At 37.6% G+C, this 16,720-nt stretch overlaps 1 protein-coding gene across 1 annotated transcript in view; it reads left to right on the top strand.

Moving 5' to 3' along the window:
- The window catches only part of LOC149578477 (P-loop containing nucleoside triphosphate hydrolases superfamily protein), a 313,758-nt gene that overhangs the window by 56,874 nt on the left and 240,164 nt on the right, over nt 1-16,720 (top strand). Inside the window, exons 5-7 of the mRNA XM_089829372.1 lie at nt 15,816-15,997; nt 16,092-16,201; nt 16,350-16,428. Of these exons, the coding sequence (XP_089685498.1) occupies nt 15,816-15,997; nt 16,092-16,201; nt 16,350-16,428 (371 nt within the window). The remainder of the gene's footprint in view (nt 1-15,815; nt 15,998-16,091; nt 16,202-16,349; nt 16,429-16,720) is intronic.

Below are 16,720 nucleotides of genomic sequence, written 5' to 3'. Positions count from 1 at the left end.
GTGGGAAAGGGTAATTGCATGCATTTAAGGAATGACATGGACAGAGGATCGCAGGACGGATTTAGCAAGTAAAAATCATGATTGCTCATTCGGAAAAGGTGCCGCGGGTGTTCTTGTTTTAAATACACTGTCAAATCCGCACGCATCTTCCCATAACAAGTAATCATGAAATGACACCATTAATACTCCATTAAGTATTGCTCAAACTGAATACGTGCTGCTTTAAATTTCTTTGCATCTGACTTCAGGTGCTTTGGGAAAATATTATGCTGGGACCCACCTTGGAATGGCTCGGCAATCATTAATCTGCATACAAAAATCGTTAGCGGACAAAATCAACACTGAAATTGAAGTTGAAGTTTTGAGTGATCGGCTTCAACATCAACTTGGACTTCAAGCTTACAAAGGTCGACTCGATAAAACTAGTGCGCTTATTACATGGCAGACCAACAAGACTTTGAACCTGAAGTTGAAGTAAATTATGACTTCAAGTTCAACTTCAAAGGGATGACTTGGGACCAAAATTGGTTAGGTGACGACCAAGATTACAAGCTCTAACACATCTGATAGACCTTCCAACCAAACTGTGCTACCATGGCTAGGACTAATCTGATGGTGCTCATCTTTACAGTAGGAGGACAGGTCTCCTCATAATCAATGCCTTGACGTAGAGAGGCGCCCTTCACAACTAAACGAGCTTTGTACTTATCTAAAGTACCATCCGATTTGTATTTGATTTTGTAAACCCATTTGCAGCCAATGGGTTTCTTCCCTAGTGGAAGATCAGTTTGGACCCAGGTGTTGTTCTTCACTAGGGGCTGGTGTTTAGATGTCATGGCTTATTCCCACTTTGGAATTCCTTTAATCTTGGAATATGTTTAAGGTTCAAACACACTGTGAATGTTGGCCATGAGAGCAAAGTTAACAGACTCTGTAGGTTTGCTCTTTTTTCAAGTAGTTCTCCCATTAATGAGCTCATCATCACGAAGATCAACAAGTGCCTTAGCTTACTACTTAGGCTGGAGTTGAGAATGACCAACATTAGTATCAGGAGATGCTTGGTGATCAAGTTCCTCATCAGAAGAATCTGGATCAAACTCAGGTAAAGCATCTACAAATCGAGGTGATCCTGCAGGAAAAGTTGGAGGTGTCTGTATAGGGATCATTGGTATAGCTGGAGTTGTAAGAGCTACTGGAACCTTCCTATCAGGTAGACTTAATGGAAGCTAAACTCCAAAATCATGAGCCTTCATAGATTGATCTGCTGGATTAGGAACAGGAGAAACAAGCATGAATGGTCCTTGTTGCTCATCAAAGACTACATCACGACTGTAGATGAGACAAGATGTCACAACATCGATCAGGTGGTAGGCCTTGTGAAGATTGTTGTATCCAACAAACATGAGTTTCTGACTCTTGGCATCCAACTTGGTGCGCGATGCATTAGGGACCCAAACGAAAGCAAGGGAGCCAAAAACCTTTAGGTGACTGATTCTAGGCTTGCGACCTGACCATGCCTCTTCCGGAGTTTTACCTTTGACCATCACTATGGTGACCGTTTCAACAGTTAAATTGCAGTATTAATTGCTTCTACCCAAAACTTCTTTGGAACATGTCTGTGTTCGAGCATGGATCGAGCCATCTCGGTGATTGTCTAGTTTTGACATTCTACTACACTGTTTTGTTGTGGCGTGTGGTTAACTGGCGTTTGATGCCATGTGTATCCAAGAAGATAGAGAAAGCATTAGAACAAAATTCCCCCCATTGTTTGATCTAAGAGTAATAATAGATTTCCTAGACTCTTCTTCAACTAAAGGTTTAAACTTCTAAAATACAAGAAATGCATCTAATTTCTTTTTAAGGAAATACATCCACATTTTTCTACTGAAATCAACAAACAATAGAAGATACCTAGACCTAAGAACAGAAGGCGTGGCCATAGGGCCGCATATATCAGCATGAACAAGCTGAAGTACTTGAGAAGCTTTCCATGAATCGCCACTGGTGAAAGGTGTACGATGTTGCTTCCCAGCCTAATATGCATCACAAACTCCAAGTTCTGTCTGAGTCTCTGGCAATCCAAGAACAAGCTCATCTTGAGCAAGTTGTGAGAGATAATGCACATTTAAGTGCCCATATCGCTAATGCCAAAGTGTGGTAACAAAAGACCGCCGAGCAGCCATAGCTAAGTCCCAAGAATCACCAAAATCAGTAAGTCTGAAGAGATCATGATCCTCAAGACCTACTGCAACAGTAGATTGAGTCGCTTGATCGGTGATGGTGCACTAATGTGAACTAAAGGTGACATCCAAGTGTGGAGAATGTCACAACAGTTGATTGATTGAGAGTAGATTTAGTTCCATCCCTTGAGCGTAGTACACATTGAGGAATATGAGATTCCTCCCAGCAGCTTGAATCTGAATGTTGCCTTTGTTGACAACCATGTACTCTTCTCGGCCACCAAAAATAACAGAGTTTGAATAAGGCTGGTAATCAGTAAACCAGTTTCTGCGGTGAGTAAAATGACAAGAGGCAACTAAATCAATGTACTAGGCAGACGACTTCACATGGTTTACAGGTCTTTTAGCCATGAAATCGTAAAAGGAAGACTCCGTCTGCTCAGTGTGTTCTGCAATATTCGCTTTGGGTTGCGAACTTGATTGCTTAGATTGTGCAGCTAAGTGTTTCCGACATTCAACCTTCATGTGTCCAATCTTGTTGCATTGAATGTTTTTCTTTCGGGAACCATCTGATGCTGGAGCAGAAGACTTATGATGAGATGGCTGCTAAAACTTGCCTTTATCTTTTTGAAAGGATTTAGCAACAAAGACTTGCTTTGTGGAGGTGGAGGAGCTGCTACTGAATTGTTGTTTCCATCGATCTTGCTTAAGTAGAAGTGTGCAGAGATCAATGAACTTTAGAGCAACACATAAAGACGCGATGTTGAGAGTCTTGATAAAATGCTGGTAAACTCCGAAGAGTGATAATCACAATGTCCTCTTCCTCCATCTTGCAACCAATTGCAAGTAATTGATCATGGATTTCTTGAATCCGATTTAGGTGTGCTTGGAGCGAGGTGTGCTCATCCATGACAATAGAAAACAGAGTGTTCTTCAGAAAGAAAGCTCTGCTTTTGTCAGAAGTCTCATGAAGACCTTTGAGATGTGTCCAAATCTCATCAGCTCTCTTGCTGGATGGAATTTGAGAAAGCTGATCATTAGCCGCGGATAATTTGAGAAGCATCACTGCCTCTCGATTATTCAGATCCCATGTATCTTGATCAAGACTAGGAGTAGTTGGACGCATCGTTACACACATAACAAGTTGATTGATGTTTCGATATTAAAAAATTGTGATGATTCGTTGCTTCCAAGTGCCATAATTTCGACCATTGAATTTGGAGTTGTGCACGAGCAGAATATTTGTTAGAAATGCCATGGCACATTTTTTGATGAAAAGATTCAAAAATCTGTGAAGGCTTGTTCTTCGAGGCAAAAAATGGAAGACCCAAAAAAATTGGAGAGTGACCCAGAAGAGAGTTCAAAAAACCCAAAAGGAATATGGTGTCGTTTTTTGGATTCGTTGGCTTGGAATTTGAGGCACTCAGAAAAATCAAACTACAACCCAGTTGATCTCTTGAAAAACCCATCAAAATTGTGAAATTGAAATATTTTTTCGAGCTCAGAAATTAGGGTTTCGAAGAAAACCCTAGCTAGTAGCTATTAATGGTCAAAATTGCAGAAAGATGCCTGATCTATGGTCACACACAACTGGTCTGAGGTCGACAATGGCTGAGGGGAGCAAAAACGACACCATAGAGAGTGTTTGGAGGCACGAGCAGTGATCAAAGACAAGGAGAAACAACTCTGCTTGGATGCGAGCCCTTTGATTGCTGTCCTGCATTTTGTCACCACAAAATGTAGGTAACAGTATCAAACTAGTTTCGCATTTCTCAAAGTTGAATTTGCAACTCCAATTCGTATATCAAATCATTTTACTAAAGGCTCTCATCAAGTCTTTTTCGTTTTTCTTTCTGTCGAGACTTCACTTGATTTTTGAAGCCTTCATCTTCCTTTTCTTTTCTTTTGAGTTTGCGTTTGTTGGTTTTTAGTCCTTTGGTCCTCCTCATGTCATGGCTTTTGGTTTCCCCTTCGATTTGATCTTAGCTAGAGCTCAATCGGAGTTGTCAGTTAAGAGATATGGTTGTTTTAGTGCCTCAAAATTGGACCTTTTTGATGCAACAGGATAAATTAAAAGTATCATGTTATATTTTTAATTTGACATTCACTTTTTGAAAAGTACAACTTAAATTCACTTTGAGTTGTGTTTTTAAGTTACTTCATCATTTAAATTGTCACTTCAAATGATTATATTAACTATATAGTTTAGTTTAATTTTTGACATTTAAATCAAATGCTCATTTAAATGTAACTTTATAAATGATATTTATATGTTATCTTTTTAATATGATATGTAAATATGGTTTATGTCCCATTTAAGTAAATTTTTAATGAAATTAAATTGACATATGCTTATTTAATCACTTTAAGTTGTCAAAAGTGGACATTTTATATGCCATTACATGTAAAATCCATCAAAAGTGGTCATTTTACATGTCATTGCATATAAAGTTCAACTTAAAAACATAAGGTCATCAAAAGTGGACCTTTTTGGTGCCACTGCATCTAAAGGTGAGTTTTATGACCTAAATGTGCTATTGCATTCAAAATATGAGTTTTCACATAAAATATGCAATCCATCCCAAAACGTGCGATTTTCACCTTATGCATATTTTAAAACATGCAATGCCTCCTAAAAGGTGCGATTTGCATGATTAGGAGTTTTTAAAACATGCAATCCATCCGAAAAGGTGTGATTTCCATCCTGTGCATACTTTAAAACATGCATTGCCTCCTAAAAGGTCCGATTTGCACTAAAGCTCATGTATTTGCTCTCACGAAACCCGATTTTGGAAGAACACATGGAAAGAGCCTCTAAGAACCCAATTTTGAAGATTGTGAGAGATTTACTTAATGGTTTTTCACAAGATCTTCTCTACTAAGGGCGTTTTTTCTTAGCCATGGATTTCCAAGCAATAGAAATCGATTTATCTTGCTAAAACACGTTTTTCCAAGCTTGGTAAAAACTCCAAATAAATCCATTTTTAGCTCACGGTTTCTCCCAAGGATGAATTGATTTGGCTTTTGAGGTGTTTTACATTGCATTGTGACTCATGTTTTGATGTTTAACAACCAAAACATTTTTGTTACATGCCTTGGAGAAACACATTTTTGGTCAAAAACATCCCATAGCATGATCAACCAAAAATGTTGGATATTAGAGCAATGATAGGGCATGTTTTGGCATCCAACATTTAAAATGCATTATTTGCCGCCTTCTCCATTTCAGTTTGCAAAGTTTGAAAGATTTGAAGTGTTTTTTTCGAAGTTTTCAACATTGGAGCATTTTACTCAACCATTTTTGGCACTTAACCTTCATGTAAGTGGACTATTTGTTCCTTTCTTTTTAATTTGTGCTTATCTTGCTAATTTTATGCACATTATTGCTTGATGATTGCCACTTGTTGAAATTAATACCATGAAAAGTGCATTTTTCCTTAAAAAATGAAGAAATTGTTAATTTTCATGTTTTTGGTTTTTCGCCAAACTCCAAATTCGAAATTGTGTTGAAGTGCTTTGCATATTGACATGTTTGAGTCATTTTCCAAAGGTACATCGTTCTTTTGAGATTTTGTGTTTTGTGAGCTTACTTTCTGGTTTTCTCCACTTTGGAGAAGTTACAAGTTCTTTCCCAAGAACTTGTTTCACTTCATGCGAAAGCATCATCACGTTTCATTTCCATCTTCCATATCACAACACTTTACATCTCATTTGACAAATACGATTACATGTTTTCAATCTCATTCACCATCCGCACATGCATGTTTTGCTTCCATTTTCACTCATCTCACTTTCCGCATTCACTCACATGACACGATAGCACGAAAAGCCTTACGTGTAATTACATCTCAAAACCCCAGTTTTGACTTAAAGTCACTTTTTTAAAAGTCAAAAAGATGTCATTTTCATCTTCTATATACTTTGACTTCACCTTTTCACAAAAGATGACTATGAAGTTGATTGTCCCTCTTCCAGTTTCCATTTCCATCTCTCCATATGCACTCGCGCCTTCATGAGAAAATACATGTTTTCCTATTTTCTGCATCTTTCTATGCTTCGTATCTCATCCGTTATTCACACTTGCATGTACAAGCTCATCCTCCATCCACTTTAGCATCACATCTCATCCTTCATCCCCTGTTACATGTTACACTTACATGTAGCCATTTTTCATGCAATAACGTCTTGAAAACCCTAAGTCACATTTGAAAATTAGCAATTTTCATTCGCACTCTTTCCCATGCATTCCACCTTCACACATTTTCATTTCATTCCATCTTCCATTTTCCACCTTCATAACGCTTCATTTCACATTCTATTTTCATTCCATATTTCATCTCCATTCACTGCATGCATACATGATTTTTTTTTGAGATCATTTCATCGGATCTACAAAGTCTCCAATCCATTTTTGAATCTTTGTTGTTGATCGTAAGTCAAATTGTATGGCAATTCCCTCTGATGATGTGTTCGTGTTTTGGGATTTTTGTGTTGCAGTGCAAGCGCAATATATGCCCTCACCATTAAAATCAAAATCCAAAGGGAAGATGAAATATCAATTCGATAAAGAGTTGGCTCATGCAACTCCATCATCAATTGCATCTGTTCTTGATAATGTGATGGACACAGTGATCGGTCATGTGGACGTGGCTGATTTTATGTGGAGAGTTGAGACTCCTGTTGGTTACAAGATGAAGCACATCAGAAGAAGTCACATTCACTTGGTGTTTGCATTTCCTATGGCTGCCATAGAATCTGATTTCGTTCTTGAATGTGCGAGATGTTTCAGCCCCAAATCAAAGACAATCAAGGATGCTGACGGCAAGGTTGTCATTAGTCTTGATCTAGAGGTCATTGAACAAATCTTCAACATACCATATAAAGCAGAATGTGCTGATCTAACCAAAGAATCATCTTTGACAAACTGGAATGAGAAGAAAGGTGATTATCAGAAATATGTTAACCAATATTGGTTAGACAATAAAAGGAATAACTTCTCAAGATGGCCAAAGACTGTTCATCGGTCTAATTTCAAACATTAATATAAAGATCTCATCATTCTACTCAAGAGAGTTTGTGGCCTCAAAGATTCTACTGATTTCGAGCCATGGATGTACAAGTTCATCTTCCAAATCATGGAAAACAGAGAACACATCTATTGGGGAGAGTTCATTAGCACTGCACTTTGCCAACAATTGCTCAACGTAGGGACTTAAACACTTTTTTACATGAACTCCTACCTTGTCTACATTGCTGCTGTTATGGGATCCTTCTCTGATCTCTCAACCAAAGGGGATTGTCTTTAGATTCCAATTTGGGATTACTATGACAGGATCACTCTGGCTAATAGTAAGTTTCATTATAGGAGAGTCTAAAATGCTTTCGTTGGGCATTTCCGGTGCTTATTTGATAGACAATTATCCATCAAGAGGGTATCTAATGCAACATGGGAAAAGGTGAATCAATACGGTTGTATTTTCATTTAGTTTCCAACTTTTACATACTAGAGAGTTGTGTATTTTAAAGACGAACCATATAGCTTACCTAGGTATGGTATAGATAGAATCATCTTGATGGAGTTAGCTAGATAGCTCATGGAAGTGCAAAGTGATCAACATACTATGCATAGGCCTGGTTTCGGTATTGCTTCAGCCAAACCCTTAGCAATCAGTAACTACTCAATCAACTTTGTGCACAAAGTGAATAAAATGGAAGTAGAGCTGCAGTTGATTACTTTGAAGAAGTTCAAAACCCAATTTGATTTTGATTATCGAGAAATGAATTCTCAAATGAAAAGGGCATTCACACATGTTCTTTGCATTGAGGATGTCTGGATTGATATGAGAATGAAGCTGGATATAATGAAGATGGACTACTGCAGATTAACTTTGTAGCAGATAATCGATCTTAACATACTGGATTCCTCTAGATTTCCAAATCAAAGATGATGACAACATTCTTGATCTAGAATTTCATCAAGTCAACTTTGATAAGAGGTGCCTTTTTCCTATTCAGTGGCAACAGAAAGAAGGTACATCTATCTTGGATAGATTTCAATCCATTTTGGTAAACACCAACAAGTGGTTGAAGATTAAAAGCTTGAAAAGAGTAAATCTTAAGATGGATTTGGATTGTGGAAGCTTTGGCCCTTTTGGAAGGATGTCATAGCCGGAAATTACAGGGAAAGATGGTGCTTCCTCTTCTAATGCTAAGGATTCTCTCAAATTCAAGTTAAAGGGCGGAAAGGGATCTAAGTCATATCAGATCTTTGAACCAGTTCAAGAATCAGAGACAGAATTAGAGGAAGAATTGGAAACATAATCGAATGAAGAGGATGAGGACGAAGAAGGGGAAGTCATGATCATATCTCCCCCAAGGCCTGCAAAAACTCGTGCACCATCCATACATGAAGCAGCTTTTCTAGATAAAGTAGATGATGATGTGGATTCATTCTCCACTGTTTTCTCTCCTATTCTAGTCTCGGAAGTCAATACAATGACCCTTCTTATTTCTTCTGCTGCTTCTCTTATTTTGGCAAAGGAACAATATGAGCATTTGGCTGATGTGTTTGAGGATTTTCCAACTCTTACAGGTGGTCAAGTTTCCCAACTTGATACATCTTTGACGAGTTTTCAGCTTTTCATGATGGAGTCCTCTCATCATGTTCCTATGCCTTCACCTGTGCAGACTGAACCTTGTTTAGTCACGATGGAGATACAATCTGGATCAATGCCAATGGTTTCCACTGTACCTGCTTCCGCAGATGAAAGTTTCAGCTTGCCTGCATGGTTTAGTAGAATAACAACAAAGAGAAGAAAAGTGGTTGTACCTACAGATAATCTCCCTATCAAGAAGACCAAATCCAAATCTTTGAAAGATAAGAATGTTTCAAGGATTTTGGTTGATTGAGATAAAACCAAATTTGTAGAAGTTGCTGAGCCCTTGGTGGACAAACTTGTTGAAGAGCTTACTCGTTCTAATTACAGGTTCACTAAGGTTGAAATTAGGAACTAGTCACGTCTAAGTTGTTAATGATATGCTCAAGATGCATCAACTAATGTATCAAAAAGCAATCATGAACTATGGGAGAAGAAAAATCAACTGAAACAGGAGGTTTCTCACCTGAACGAGCTCATTCAACAACAATCTTTTCAAAGTGTTGTTACATCCTAGACATCCAAGGAAAGGAAATTGATTGAAGCCGCCAAGTCTTGGATAGGAGAAATAATCTTTGAAGGAGTCTGAGCCATCACGAAGACATTTGTAGTTCTTAGGCATGTCAAAGAGATGAATGAAATAGAGCAAAACTTGATTTCTTCTTTGATTCGAGAGGAAGATGATTTGAAGGAAATCCTCAATGATTGGGATGAAATGGAAAAATGTGATCTAGATGCATTGGTCTCATGTGACATTCTTCCATCATGTGAAATGTTCTTCAGATTTCAAGGATTTATTGGCTACAAAGAGGAAACATTGAGGAAGCTGATCACAAAGTTGCAGGTAGCCCTTGAAGATTGTCAAGTAGTTGAAACAGGTGTTACTTGTGATTTGGAACAAATGGGATGCTGGGTTCTTGATGAACATGGTAATCTTATTGCAGTTGAAAGGGCAAGCTCAGAATATACAATCAGGATCAATGTTGATGTGGTTTCTAAAGACTTTGGTTCGCAGACAATGAACAAGTTTTTTTTGTATAAATCCTTGCCAAAGCACTTGTTAGATTTTTTGGCAACAAATTCCAAGGTTGGACAATCAGCATATGCAAATGTAGTGAGGATTGAAGCCATATCAAAAACAATGGAGATTGCTGATCTTCCTATAGTGCATGATATCATCATCAAGTTCAAGGTACTGAAAAGCAATCTTTAAGGTTGTTTTTGTTTTTTTTTCTGTTTGTAGGTCTAAGAGGATGCATTACATGAAAAAATGTAATTACATGTAATGCGAGTTACATGTGCATGAAAAGATGTAATGCGAGTTGCATGCGCAGTTGCATGTAATCCTATAATTTCTCTTTTAGTTAGACTAGGTCAAAGTTAGTTGAGTTTCTCCCACTTTTTCGTCCATCTTTTTCTCACCTCTTGTGCCTATATAAAGGAGTGCCCCCTCATTGTAAAAATCATCTTTTATTGTATGCAAGAGAGCTTTGGAGAAATTGTGCCAACAAAACTTTGTTTGTGTAGCACTATTTTGAGAGAAAAGTGAATACAAAGGAGCATTTGAGACTTAACTTTGATTAAGTGAGATTGTTACTTGTGTGAATTATAAACTTTGTCTATAATTTATCTAAGCTATCTATGATTCATGTTATCTTGTGTTCTTGGTAATTGAATATAAAAGAGTTAAGAAGCAATTGGAGCCAAAGCTTTGACTAGAAGCAATTGTGGAAATATATAGCTAGAAGCTTTGTCTATAGCTTATACTTATTTCTTAATTTGCAAAATAGTTAAGTTATTTTTACTTTTAGGAGTCTTTGTGCCCTAATTGTAAAGCTTTTTCATATAGAAATACGATCAGACTTAGAGACTTAGTGGTACACTTTCAGCTAGTCTTTAAGTTAGTGTTAGTTTATTGGTATCACTATTTCCAACTTTAGATAGAAGTGTAGTTAGAGATTCACTCTGCCCATTACTCGCTCCACGAGTAAGTGGATTCTTTCTTGAAAGATAAGAAGAAAGGATATTAGTAACACTTTTTTTACAAAATCTCTCGACTTCTTGCTTACCTTGAGTTAATCCAAGGAACGGTGAGAAGGGGGAACCTTCCCTTTAAGGTAGGAGAGACTACGTTTCACATGCTGTAGCTGGTCATCCTATTTTGTGACTTGATTTTTACTCAAAACTGTCGGTTGCAAAATATCCAACCAACAGTGATCACGCTTTGATCAGAGGTAGTTAGTTGCATGTGTGGAGTTGCAGAGGGCAGAGACAAAACGTCACCAAATCTCATCCGACCAGATGACCAACAAAAATCCCAACAAAAATCATGTTTTGATTTGCAATAATATCCAGTCGCGATTTGTAGACGACCAAAGGAAATCGCAATTTGCTTTGCAGAAATATCTAGTCACTATTTGTAGATATGAGCTATAGAAAAAATGACCTCCGGATTTGTGGTTTTTAGATTCTCAAACCCTAGCCAAGAACTAGGTGAGATTAGAGGAGTTTTTCAAAAGTTTGAAAATCCTATATCGCAATCAAAAATAATTTCAAAAATTGAGAGCAGATAATTTTGAGAGAAATTATGAAATTTTTGAATTTTTTTGAAGAATTGGCTCTGATACCATATTATGAAGTAATTGGAAAATATTTGCTTATTATTAACAGAGACCAAATGGTCAATATATACAAAAGAAGAAAACAATGTTTCCTTAAGAAACAAATGTAAAGAATAGAAACATTCTATTCTAGCAGAGAAAGCTAAAAAAACTACAGCTAACTAAAGCTAACTAGATATTTACAATAGATTACCATTAACTAATAATAGACGATTATCTATTTTCATAATAACAAGAGACCACAAAAAGGGTCTAAGGGATTGAAAGTGGGCAATCAAAGAGGCGACAGACCAGAGGAACACCAAATGGTGTTCAAAAAAGATCAAACAAGAAGCAAGAGAAATAAAGGAAATGAGCCTTGAGGCAAAGGACTAGGGATCCTTCCTCGGCTGAAAGATTTCCAGCACCGAAGGATAAGGGCTAGGGTGAGCAGGATTCCGAGATTGTCATTGAGAATTGTTGGATGAGTGTTGCTGATGAGTAGAACTGCTGCAGGGTCTCATAGATTTGAAATGGCTGGTGGTAGAGGCACTAGACGATTGCTTCACCCTCTGCGCTAGAGATGAGGGAGTAAAAAAAGTGATGAGTTGATCGAGGACGTGTCTCTATGGGAATAAGAGTTGTAGGGTGTGGTCGTAGAGCTGCGTACTCTCTCAGAGGAAAAGTGCTAGGTACCTCTGATTCGTATAGCCAAAAAAAGCAATCAAAGATTTGCACTTTTTGAATAAGAAATAGAATCTCTCTCTGATCTCGTAGTAGGTAGGGCAATAGAAAATGAAGTGGCACTTCGTCTCCACCTGAACCAAGGTGCACAACCAATAGACCCGATCCTCTCTATTAATATGATGATCTGTTTGGATCCGAAGCTGCTGGGAGCCAACTCCGAAGGACTTTTGAGAGATGCACAAGGCATGACACTAGTACCGAGACAAGTAGCCAGGGCAAACAATAATTCCATCTCGAATATCCAAAAAGTGCTTAGCGTAAAAGGCCATCCTTAGGTATAACCTCGCACTAATGTTGCACTAGATTGTGTTAATGTACTGTTTGTAAATATCAAGTTTGATGTGTTCATTCAACTCTTGTTGTGAAGGGAGCAAGTGAGCAGGAGCATCCAACGAGAACTGAAGGGAGGGAGGCGATCTATAACAATCCTTATGGAGCTCAACAGGGAAGTAGCGTGGGCATATCAACAACGGGCTTTAGAGGTGGGGTCAGAGTCCGCAAGTGCGACAAAGGAACAATAGGGCAAGTATGAATATTCGTGCCGGTCATTCACGGAGTTTGCAAAGCCACAAAGACGGTGAAGAAACCTAATCAGGTCGAAGATGTCACCAAGCCTGAGGGAATGAGCTCCGAACTCTGCCAGACTAATGTTGTGAGGATTGAATCGATGACATCAGATTATATGCTGGACAAACATAGTCTGAATGCTCTCAATAGAGGCTGAATCCTAGTCAAGAAGAGAAGGCCGCTACACCATAGACCCATAGAGCATTGGTGGTTTGACTAAGGAGTCCAAGAGGGACAACTTGGATGAAGTGTCCTGAAAATGGTGTTTGAAGCAATGTCTCTCAAGCATGGTGAGGGAGCCTATGCCCTTGCAAACCTTGGGTTGGATGACAAGTCTCAAGCTGAAGTGAGGCCCAAAGAACTTGACCTCAAGATATGTATATGAGGAGGTAATCTCAATCTCCCGCCCCTGAAACAATTTCAAGAAACAAGAATCTTCACCAATGTTTTGTGTTCCTTGTTTACTTTTGACATGAAATAAAGCGAAGAGTGATGCGTTTGTTGGCATTTATTGTGGTTCTTGAACCAACTCTTGAGTTTGACATAGTTTTGATTCTTTCTCAAAGTGTCTACAACTCTTCATATGCTGCTTTATTTCATAGAATAGGTGATATTGGGGACTGGATAATACATAGAGCGGTTTTGTTTCATTTCTGAGATTGGTTAGTGCATTCCTAACAAATAGAGCATGTGTCGGAGCTTTCTTGGGTTTCTAATCATTGAAGTTGAGTTTGAAGAAGGTAGTGGATTTTGTTGAAGCCTCAAAAGAGAATATTATTGTGTGCCATAGGTCATAGGTTTTCAAGCATATTTTCATGTTTAATAGGGTTTCCCCTTAGCATATATGATGCCATTAGTGTAAATTTTATTTGATAAATGTGGCAACATTTGGAGGTGTTTGTAATAATCATTTTGTATCACACATGGACTTGCTTGGTTCAGTAATGGATTGCTATATATAGTTTATCTATGATACCCTAATCTTGATGCATTTTTATGCTTTGATCGACTATTTTGTGCTTTGTCTTTCATTGCAATTTCTTCTTTCCAGTTTGACTTTGTAACCCATTTATAGGCACTAATTTGGAAATATATTGACCAATCACATACTAAAAGAACAAAACGTTAAACAGTTATTTCTAGTGTAGTTATAGTTCATATGCAGTTCATAATATCACAATGAATGTGGAATAACAGTCATATATTCATACGTAATATGCCTTGTGAGTCATGTAGTGTAACAACCCCAACCAGTCTCCAACTGATATGCTGATGGTATTAATATGATTTTTGCAAGTTTTGTGTTTTTGAAATAACTACATCACTTTAATGAAATGACACAACTGATATCTAATGCCAAGTTGAACTCATTATTTGATTGCATATGAAATAGAAAATTTACAATTAATGAATTTGGAACCTGATTTACAATTGGCAAGATTAGCTTTGGCTTTTGCAGCTATCCCTGAATTCACAGGCCTTCAATAAGCAAACACAGGTCTGTCCATTCGACGCTACCCAGATTTAATGTACATCAGCCAAAGAAGAGAGCAAGAATGCAGCTTAAGTCTGTCACAAAACACCCTACAGCAGTATCCAATAGCAGGCTCTGCGTTTGTGTCTTAACCAACCAATCTGCACGTCCAGGCTGGAAATAAAGATGCTGTCAGCAGTGGTAGGAAGGCTGCAACATCAGGCCAATGGAAATGTAAAATGCCATCCTGAACATCACTATTTCAGATGCCCAAATCATAACTCCAGGGCCGCCTTATTGTCACTTAAATATTCTGGAGATGAAGGATGTGATTTGGTTGACAATTACTGATGAGACATTCCCAGCACATCCTACTTTGGCCAACTGTGATTCAAATAAGCACAAATTAACTCTAATTGTCATTCCTAAAGTGTCTTCTGGAAACAAATTGCCTCATTAAAAATCAGACAAGCATAAAAGTGTCTGACAGTTAACTCTTACAGCCTTCATTCTGTTGGCAATATCCAGAATGACATGAACCATGAGCTCTGCAATATATAGAAAGTGGTGAAGTGAACCATATTGATCTGTATCTTGTGGATGAGGAAGATGAGTAGAATAAACTCGCCGGGGTGACTAAAAAAGGTTCACTTGGTCTATCTTGTGGAGGTCCTTGTAGCTTTTTTCACCCGAATATTTGTTCCTTTGGTGGCCTCTGTTTCACACTGTGCCTGCTATTTCCTTTAAAAGTGAAGTCATGTACTCCACTGTTGGGGGAAGCAAATGATCAGATGATTAATGGTAAGATTGCTCAAGGCTGTAATGTATTTCTCTACCAGTTAATTTCCAATTTAGAGGTCTTCATTGTCAGGAGATGTTTCACTGAGCTTCCTGTTTATGAGGAAAATGTCAGGTGAGGTTACCTCAATCCTGATTGATTTTTTGGATTGGAATTGTGTCTCCTGCTATTGAAAATGGTTTAGGACTATACAGACACTTGTATATGTTTTAAACCATCTAAACTATTAAGGGAACCTTTTATTTTCGATTAGGATGCTCATATTGATATTCCACTTTTGCTTCTTGAGATTCAAATAACTAATCGACATTTCAGATACCAACATATGCTTAAGATGAATTCTCCAGATTTTATTATACTAGATACTTTCTCATATTAAAAGTTTTTTTAACTTTAAGGCTTGTAGACTTTTCTAAATATCCACAAATTTATCATGTTGATGAATAACCCTGTACTGAGGTGGGTGTTGAGATAATGTAATCTATCTGTGGAGCCTGAAATAATTCTGCTTCATTGAGTGGTTTACTCGTGTTATCATTGAATAAATTCTGTTGAAGACACTTACTATGACACACACTGGGACAGCATATGTCTTCGTTTTTAAAGGTTTTATCAATGGGATTGGTGTTTCAACATAAATGGTTGATCGGTAGGGGCAGTCTCAAGTAAAGTACTTTGTTATATTATATGGTGATTGTCCAGAAGTAGATTTTTTTGTTTTTGTTTCAAATGTATTAAATTATTTATATTTAACTCAAGAAGTTCACCACACTCTTTGTTTTGGGGCATCAGATAGACATCGCCATCATGAGAAAGATCGCGGACATGACAGGGAACGTGATCGAGAGTTGGAGAAGGAGCGCAGGGACCGTGACAGGGAAAGGGAAGAGGAAGCAAAAATTAGAGAGAAAGGACGCCTTGAAAAACAAAGTGAAAGAGAGAAAGAGAAGGAATTAGAAGCTATTAAAGAACAGGTTACTGATTATCTCAAATGCATTATGATGTCAATGTCCTTTTCCATAGATCCCTTTCAGATTATCTTTATAAAGCTCTTATTTATTTGTGCAGTATCTGGGAACAAAGAAGCCTAAGAAACGTGTCATCAAGCCAAGCGAAAAGTTTCGATTTTCATTCGACTGGGAAAATACTGAGGATACTTCAAGGGATATGAACTTCTTGTAAATAATATGGCTCTGATCTTGATTAAATAAGATCTCTAATTAACTTCTAAGTTATTTCCTTAGTCTGTTCATCATTGATTCAACCTATTTCTGGCTGTATCATATTGAACTCCTAAAGAAAGAGTTTTCTGTTTTAAATGAATAGATACCAAAATCCTCATGAAGCACAGTTGCTGTTTGGGCGAGGGTTCCGAGCTGGGATGGATCGCAGGGAACAGAAAAAGGTATATGATTTGAATTTTTTTTGTTATGCAGCCTAAATGTTATAGTTAATTTAATTAAACTCTTTTGAAATAAGGGTCTCTTTTGTTAAATATAATATAGATCTTTCAAGCTCTTAAATTTTAGCGCATGCACATGCACGTGCCCACACTCACGCGCACAAACACACTCAAATTTCTAACCTCCTACGCAATAGTTGTTTTTCTATGAAATCAAACTATAGCCTTATTTTTTAAACCTGATGGGAGTGAAATAAGAGATTATACTTTTATAACCAAGATATTCAGAAGAATG

The sequence above is a fragment of the Cupressus sempervirens genome, chromosome 1, assembly GCF_028749045.1.
Source record: "Cupressus sempervirens isolate cs-2001-9-10 chromosome 1, ASM2874904v1, whole genome shotgun sequence".
Lineage (NCBI taxonomy): Eukaryota > Viridiplantae > Streptophyta > Pinopsida > Cupressales > Cupressaceae > Cupressus > Cupressus sempervirens.
The sequence above is the reverse complement of the archived record's forward strand: the minus strand, read 5'-3'. Positions and strand labels throughout refer to the sequence as shown.